This window comes from Pteropus alecto, unplaced genomic scaffold, assembly GCF_000325575.1.
Source record: "Pteropus alecto unplaced genomic scaffold, ASM32557v1 scaffold95, whole genome shotgun sequence".
Taxonomy (NCBI): Eukaryota; Metazoa; Chordata; class Mammalia; order Chiroptera; family Pteropodidae; genus Pteropus; species Pteropus alecto.
In genome coordinates, this window is record NW_006441071.1 from 17,593,929 (window position 1) to 17,602,977 (window position 9,049).

Here is a 9,049-nt window from a genome sequence, read left to right on the forward strand (position 1 = left end):
CAGAAAGTCATTTCCAAAAAATCAATAGTGTTTGTACTGGAAATGTTTGTAAAAATGCTTGGAATACCATTAACTCTTTGCACCATGCACTTTGGGGGTTATCTGGAGAAAATATTTAAAACCTGATGGGTTTTCCTTTGCTACCCAGGTAACCCCTTTCTTTCTTTCTTCTCTCGATTCTTTAAAGAACACAAACTAATTCACCATTGATATACACAATATATCATTATAAGCTTAACTCTGCTTTAAAAAATAAAAGATGTAATTCCAAGGTCGTATATAAATGGTTACTCATTACTGATACCATTGTAATCTGTTGTTCACATGGACAATGAAGAGGTATCCATCATTTGTTTATATACACCTATCGTGCTAAGTAAATCCCAGGTTGTAAGAGCTTCCCATTTTCAGTTAACAGAACTCATAGTTTTAGTTTTCTGAATTGCAGGTGGTTTTCATGAGCCTGTGCAAAAGTTTTTGGGACTGTGGACTTGTAGCCCTGGATGACATTACAGTGGAATTGGGAAGCTGCTCGTCTCCAGGTAAGACGGCCATTATTTCATCTCTCTTTGGTTCCCTGGCCTATACATGACATTTACCATTTCTATAGAACATACTATACACATTTAATCTGTGCTAGTCTACCCTTTGGTTTTCTTGCCAGAAGTGCCTTTCAACAAAGCTGTGTAGTAGGCCTTGGAATTTAGAAATAACTCAAATTCAGTGTGTGATTTTGTACATATAACTTGACCCCTATATCCTCATCTATAAGAGAGGTAGTAATGCCTACCTAAATATTGGGGATAATACATAAAAATTTCCTAGCATAGGAACTAGCACAAAATAGTGCTTTTAAAATAAATACTTCTTATCATAATTACTATTGCTATTTTTATTGTTATCTTACATGAATGCAGATTTTAAAGCAATATTGATGAAAATGTTATTACACAGATACTTTACTAAACATATAATTTTAAAATGATAATAAAATAAATAATTGCTAAGTGAATTAAATGGCAATGGGACTGTGGGCCAAGCATTGATGATAGTGATAAAATAAACATGGTGGCTATGTGTTGGACATTCCATGCAATGAGAAAATGGTGGATACCTCAACACAGATCATTGCTCTGTATCTACTAATTACCACTGTTTCCTAAATCATGGGATATCCATTTCTTTAATAAACTTGCAAATTGTGGTAGCATTCTGCCACTAGAGAATGATATCCATGTTTGTTTAATTAAAGGCAATTTGTTTTTAGTCCCTTGATTTGTAAGTTACTGTGAGGACAAAACAAAGAACAAGATAAAAATCTCTACACTCAAGGTGTAGAAAAAGGAATGAAGCTTCATTAGCTTGTACTGTATGTAAAATAAAATGAAGTAAAATAATTATCATGCAAGATATAAAACACAGCCTATTTATTAGAGAAATTTGCTCAGAATCTGGATGTAGGAGGTACAACTAAGTTCAACCAAAGGAGAAGTCTCCAGTAAGTTGGGAGGTGGCACCATTCTAATAATAATAATTATTAAAGTTATTGAAGATAGCATCCAAAGACATAAAACTTGGTTTTGGAAATGGAAAATACAGCTCCACGTAGCATAACACCAACCAAGTTTTAATATTTATTAGCTTATATTTATTGAGAACTTCATAATACTTTAATGTTCTAAATACTTTGCATACATCATCTCATTTAATCCTCACAACCCCATGAGGTGGATATCATTAATATCCCCACATTATAGATAAAAATGCCAATGCACAGAAAAAATGAGTAATCTGCTCCATACAAATTAAGCTATGTCTCCAGATGCACATTTAGTTCTCTCTCATTTTTCCCCTCCTGCAGAGGAGTTGTTCTGAGGACTCCCTTCACTTTTCTTGGATTTCTGAAGAAAGCTCCTGCATTATGCATTTGATTATTTCCCATATTTCCACAAAGGCAGTAACTGCCAAGTTTTAGAGCTTTGTGAGCTCATTCACATAAATAAATTCACAAGTTAGATAGCATTTCTTTCTCAAAGTATCCCAATGCTTTTAGATCTAGATTTCAGGTTGTTTCCTGCCCCTATGGCAGGACCCATGGTGGAGTCCAGAGCTTGGTGTCAGTAGGCTGCCATTTGTGGAGCTGCCTCTCCATACACATGGCATACGGCCAGACGACACTCATACATGCAGAGTGGGCTGTCAGCAAGCCATGGAAAGTGCCTCAGTGATGCAACACTTGCTTTTCCTTGCAGAGAAACTTCGACCTACCCCTGGAGAGTGTAATTTTGAACAAGATGAATGTGCATTTACTCAGGAGAAAAGAAACCGGAGCAGCTGGCACAGGAGAAGGGGAGAAACTCCCACCTCCTACACAGGGCCAAAGGGAGATCACACTACTGGGGTAGGTGAGTTACGCCACATGGTGCTGTTTCCTAAGGAAGCCTGAAATAGCATTCTAGGGGGAGTTCCTGTGTTTTGAAATGTGCGAGTTTATGTCTTATGTCTAGAATGTACTACACATGTGATTCTATACACATGGGATAGATAGTTCAATATGTGCATTTAAATTCCATTTACTATGATGCTTATGTATCTTGCTGTAAAGAGGATTTATTTAAAAGGGCTTACAAAGATATGCACACAAAGATAATTTAATTAGAGGTAGGCTTAAAAAAAGAGAGAGTGACAAAAGTAAAAAAGAAAAATGGTGATCTAAACTGGAGCCAAGGCTGAGGCCTAGTAGAAAAAATGTACTTGCAGAGAGAGGAGGAGACTTGCACGTTTGACTCCATACTTTCTAGCAGCTAGAAAAGGATGGAAAACTCATCTGTTCATACCTTTAATGATTTCAATTCTTTGCAATTTGTTGAGATGCTTTATCACCCAGCACACACCCAGTGTATTAGAAAATAATGTATATTTTGTTGCTGTTGTTGGATGTAGTAGTCTATATATATGTATATCGAATTGAGCTTGTAATCGTGTTCATTTTTTCTATATTTTTACTGATTTTTTATCTGTTCAGTTGAGAAGTATATTAGTTTTCCATTATGCTTGTGAATTTGTTTGTTTCCCCTTTTAGTTCCATCAATTCTTGCTCATATATACTATTTTGGACCTACGTTATTAGGCATATACACATTTATAATCATTATACCTTCCTGGTGAATAAGCCATTTTATCATTACAAAATGTCCACCTTTATCTCTAGTAATGTTTCTTATTTTAAAGTTTATTTTGCCTGATATTAGTATTACTTCACCAGCTCTAGGTTTATTAGTGTTTATGTTTCTCCATCCTTTAACTTTCAAATTTTCTGTATACTTTTTTTTTAGTGTGGCTCTTGTATGTGGCAATAGTTGAGTTTTATATTTTAGCCAGCCCCACAATTTTGTCTTTTAATCGTAGTGTTTGGATCATTATTATTTAATTACAGATATATTTAGATTTATATTTACTTCCTTAGTATTCTATTTCTCCCTCTATTCTCATGTTTATTTTTTACATTATTTTACTAAACTTATTCTTTTAATGGTTACTATACTCTTCGTCTTGCATTTTATTTCTATATATTTTTTAAACCCCAGAAAATGACTGGATCGGTATTCTTTTATATTTATTCACTTTTTCCCCCATTTCATTGGTCTTCATTCCATTCTGTATTTCCATGTTTCTCCTTTGAATTATTTATTTTTTTTTGTAAGAAATGCTTTTCTTTTGCCAGAAGTATTCAGTATTTAGTTCTTTTATTTTTTATTTTGTTCTAATGTTGGTTTAGTGGCTTTTTTGTGTCTGTGTGGTGCAAGTCTGCTGATGACAAATTCTCTCAGGTTTTCTTTGTTTGAGAATGTCTCTATTTTTCGTCTACATTTGAAGGATATTTTTGCTGAGAATAGAATTCTAACTTGATCATTAATTTTTTAAATTAATTTTTTAATGATGTCATTCAGTGGTCTTTTGGCTTCCATCATTTCTTTTGAGTCAGTTGTCAGTCATATAGTTGTTGCTTTGAAAGTATACTTTTATTCTCTGGATGCTTTTAAGATATTCTCCTTATGATTGATCTTTAGCATTTTAGAACGATATGCATGTGTGTTGTCTTCTTTATAGTTATTTGGTTTGGGGTTCATTAAACTTCTTTAATCTTCAGGTTGAGGTCTTTTATCGGTTTGAAAAACCTTTGACCTTTATCTTGTCAAATATTGCTTCTGCCCCAATCTATCGCCTCTCTTCCTGAGATTCCAATTACACATACATTAAAAGTTATCACCTTGCATTATATATTCTTATGCTCTTTTATAAATATTTCCAATCCTTTTGCTCTCCATTCTTCAGTTTGTATACTTTCTATTGACCTATTTTTTAAATTTGAAAATCGTTTTTTAGTTGTATTCATTATACTATTAAACTCATTGATTTATTTTTTAATATCAGCAATTCTACTTTTCAGTCCTAGAATTTCCATTTGTTTTTTAAATATTAGTCATAGTAAGATAGAATACATGTGTTATATAATTATTCTTTTAAAGTGTTGATTTGAGTGGTGTTTAGTGTAGTCACAAAGTTGCGCAGCTGTCATCATTATCTAATTCCAGAAATTTTTATCACCTCAAAAAGAAACCCTGTACCCATTAGCAGTCACTCCCATTTTCTCCCCCAACTCTTGCCCCACCATTCCCCATCTCTAGATAATTACTAAACTACTTTGCCTCTATGGATTTGTCTATTCTGGACCTTTAATATAAATGGTATCATACAACATGTGGTCTTTTGTGACTGGCTTCTTTCATTTCTTTTCACTATGTTTTTGGGGTTCATCATGTTGTAGCATGAATCTGTATTTCATTTGGTTTTATTATGATTATGTTCCAATGTATGGATGTACCACATTTTGTTTATCCATTCATCAGCTGATGAAATTTTAGTTGTTTCTACTTTTTGGCTATTATGAATAATGATGCTATGCTATTTGTGTACATGTTTTAGTGTAGCCATATGTTTTTATTTATTTTGGGTAGATACCCAGGAGTAGAATTTTTGGATCATATGGTAACTCTATATTTAACTATTTGTGCAGTTACACCATTTCGCATCCCCACAAGTAGTGTATGAGGGTTCCAATTCCCCCATATACTTTGCCAAAACTTATTTTCTGTTCTTGATTATAGCCATCCTAGTGAGTATGAAATGATATTTCATTGTTTAATGTCTATTTAGTTTGGTATTAGTATAGCCACTCCAGTTCTCTTTTGGGTACTGGGAGAATGGTATATTTTCCCCTCAGTCTTTCATTTCAACCTATTTGTGTCTTCGAATCTAAAGTGTGTCTCTTAGAGACATGATATAATTGGATCCTTTTTTTAAAAACCCATTTTACTAATATCTACTTTTTGATTAGTGTTTAGTCCATTTACATTTGATATAATTACTAATAAGGTAAAATTTATGACTGCCATTTTTCTACTTGTTTTTTGTATGTATTATGTCTTCTTTGTTCCTTTATTCCTACACACTGGCCTCCCATTATGCATATGTTTGTACACTTGATGCTGTCCCACTGGCCTCTGCGGCTCTGTCCATTTTTCTTCATTCTTTTTTCTTTGTTCTCTAGGTTGGATAATCTCAGTTGAACTGCCTTTAAGTTTCCGATTCTTTTTTCTGCCTGTTCCAATCTGCCACTGAGCCTCTCTTGTGAATTTTTCATTTTAGTTATTATACTTTTCAAATCCATAATTTCAAGTTTTTTTTATAATTCCTCTTTTTAATGATATTGTATATTTGGTGATACGTCATTCTCATACTTTAATTCTTCAGACACAGTTTCTTTTAATTATTTGAACAAATGTATAATAATTGACTTAAATTTTTGTATGTTCAGTGTCAGGGCTTCCTTAGAGTCAGTTTCTATTGACTGCTTTTTATCCTGTGTATGGGCCATGGTTTCCTGTTTCTTTGTATGTTTTATAATTTTTGTTAAAAACTAAATATTTTAAATAGTATAATGGGGCAGCTCCCCTTTTACTCCAGGGTTTTCTTTGTTGCTGTTTATTGTTGTTGTTATTGTTGCTATTTGTTTGTTTAGGGACTTTCCTGAACTGATTATGCAGAGTCTGAATTCTTTGTTGTATGTGGCCACTGAAGAATATTCTCAGTTAGCTTAACCACCAACTAATGATTGAACAGAGATTTTTCTTAAATACCTTGACCTAATACGTCTTCCAGCCCTCGCAAAAGATGTTCTGTGTTTGTGTTAGGGAATGTTTTAATGCCCTAACAGGCAATTTACTACTCTCCCTGAGACTTCACTTGTTTCTTGTGCAGAGCCTCAAAGTCAGCCAGAAATGGTAGATTTGGACTTTTTTCAGTTCTCTTCTGGGTGTATGCACACTTCTGCACATGTGTATAGTTTTCTAGATTGCCAAGAATATTTTGGAATTTTGCAAAGCGCCCCAAAGACATCCCATTCCCTAATAGTTTTTCTTTAAAAATTTCTTGTCATTCTTTCGTCAGCTTAATTTTTAACATCACCTAAGGCAGTTGCAATGTTAAACAATTGTTTAACTGATTGTTCTTAACAAATGCCCTGGAGATAAGGCTATTCATGCAGAGTTTACCTGAGTCAGATTAAATAAAGACTAGACTTGAGAATGGAAATTTTCAGTGAGTTTCCAAACAGGTCAGATAATGACAATTTTGGGGGAATGGAGTTTTGGGGAGCTCTGTACTGTTCTGTCCTTTACAGGGGCTATAGGCTACTGCTTTTCACAAATACCTTAGTTGTAAAGCTCTTGGTTTTCAAATCTGTCTTGGATTAGGAGAGCTGAACATAGGATTAGGACAAGTTAAAATCTCATTGTTCTTAGCAAGATTTAGTCATTTTTCTAGAGTAAACTCTTTTATATTATTGCATGGCTTTAGTTAATTTCCAGAGTTCTAAAAGAGTTGATCTGACTGTTTTTCACCAGTGTTCTTGTTGCTTTTATAGAGAAACATATTTCCCAGAGATCCTTATTCTACAATTCCAAATGCTTCACATCTTTCTCTTGATTTCTTTCTTTTAAACAGATTCAAGTTCTTTGGTTAAATTCTCTATCATATCATCTATTTCTTGAACATATTATTAAATCTCATAGTATTAAATTATAAATCATAGTTATTTTACAGTCATTGAGTGATGACTCCATATCTGGATCACCTGTGGTTCTGTTTCTATTGTCTGTCCTTCTCACTCTTTGGCCCTCTTTCTTGAAGTATATAGTATTTTGATTGAATACTGAACATTGTAAGTGAAAAATTATAGAATTCTTAATGATGGTGTTTTTTCCTCCAGGGAGGATTCAACTTATTCTCTTCTTTTTTAATACATATATTTTTATTTTTCAATTACATTTGGCATACAACATTGAATTAATTTCTGGTATACAACATTGAATTAGTTTCTCATGCACAACATAGAGATTAGATACTTGTATAACTTCTGAAGTGATTACCCCAATAAATCTAGTGCCCATCTGACACCATACAAGGTTATTATAATATTATTGACTATATTTCCTATACTATATATCCCCATGACTATTTTGTAGTTACTAATACTTTTTAATTCTTTCCCCTTTATCACCCAGCCTACCAATGCCCCTCACCTCTGGCAACCAAGAAAATGTTCTCTGTATCCATGAGTTTGTTTCTGTTTTGTTTGTTTGTTTTGTTCTTTAGATTGCAAATGTAAGTGAAATTATATGGCATCTGTCTTTCTCTGTCTTCCTCCACACAGCACAATACCCTCCAGGTCCATCCACGTTGTTGCAAATGGCAAGATCTCATTCCTTTTTTATGGCTGAGTAACAGTCCATCGTGTATATATATACTACCTCTTCTTTATCTCTTCACCCATTGATGGACACCCAGGTTGCCTTTATATCTTGGCTATTGTAAATAATGTTGCAATAAACATATGGATTCACATGTCCCTTCAAAGTAGTGTTTGGGTTTCTTCAGATAAATTTCCAGAAGTTGGATTACTGGGTCTTTCTTTGTCTCCTGTTATAGCCTTTATATAAAGTCTATTTTGTCTGGTATAAACCCCAGCTTTTTTTTTTTCCATTCCATTTTCATGAAATATCTTTTTCCATCTCTTTTCTTTCTTTCAGTCTGTGTGTGTCTTTCAGTCTAAAGTCTTTTGTAGGCAGCATAAGGGTCTTATTTTCTTATCTATTCAGCCACTTTGTGTCTTTTGACTTGAGCATTTAATCCATTTATATTTAAAGTAATTGTTGACAGATATATAGTTATTGCCATTTTATTATTCATATTTTTTATCTTTTTTTTTCTTCTTAAAGAAGTCCCTTGAACATTTCCTGTAATACTGGTTTGATGGTGATGAACTCCTTTAGCTTTTTCTTATCTAGGAACAATCTATTTTAAAATAGCCAACTTCAGTAGAACAGGTTACTTCGGTCCAGTCAGAAATGAGCTAACTTGAGATAGTATTGCAGTCCTGTTTTGCTGGATTGACCTCATGTTCTCCCCTTCACCTATGGTATATTCTCTAAGAATTTACCCTGAGGTTTTATTAGGGGCCCTCCTCTTTAGTATGTCCTAAACTTCAATTTTTGTCTCTTTACCTGATGAGATTGCTGAAAACTGTACTTTATTTTGCATTTGGCTTCTTGGCCCTTGCCCTGTACAGTTTAAGATTTTTGGCACATGCCTCAAGGGAAGATTGCCAAGTGATGGGGTCATTCCTCTGTGCCTCTGTTTTCTCACAAAACCTGGCTCTCAAGCCTTGACTGCTTTGGTAGCCCTGAACTCCAGTTATTGTCTTTCCAACCCAGTGAGATCTATTGGTTTCTCTTTTGTTAGTTGCTCTCTGCTAAGTTTCTAAACTGAATGGGAAAATGCCCCAAGGCAAAAAGCCAGCTTGAGGAATGTTGAACTCACTTCATGGACCTTCCTCTTTTCCTGGGATCTTTGCTCCTCCAGTGCTTGCTGCTTGAGAACCCTCGTATATCTTCAAAACAAGCATTTTCTGAAAAAAAATATATATTTC

General features: G+C 34.0%; 1 protein-coding gene across 2 annotated transcripts in view; it reads left to right on the forward strand.

Annotated features, from left to right (window-relative positions):
• Nucleotides 1-9,049, forward strand: part of MAMDC2 (MAM domain containing 2) — a 125,144-nt gene that overhangs the window by 100,480 nt on the left and 15,615 nt on the right. Inside the window, exons 10-11 of one of the 2 annotated variants that reach the window (XM_015594463.2) lie at nt 449-542; nt 2,253-2,405. In XM_015594463.2, the coding sequence (XP_015449949.1) occupies nt 449-542; nt 2,253-2,405 (247 nt within the window). The remainder of the gene's footprint in view (nt 1-448; nt 543-2,252; nt 2,406-9,049) is intronic. The other variant, XM_025051394.1, reaches the window with a different exon arrangement.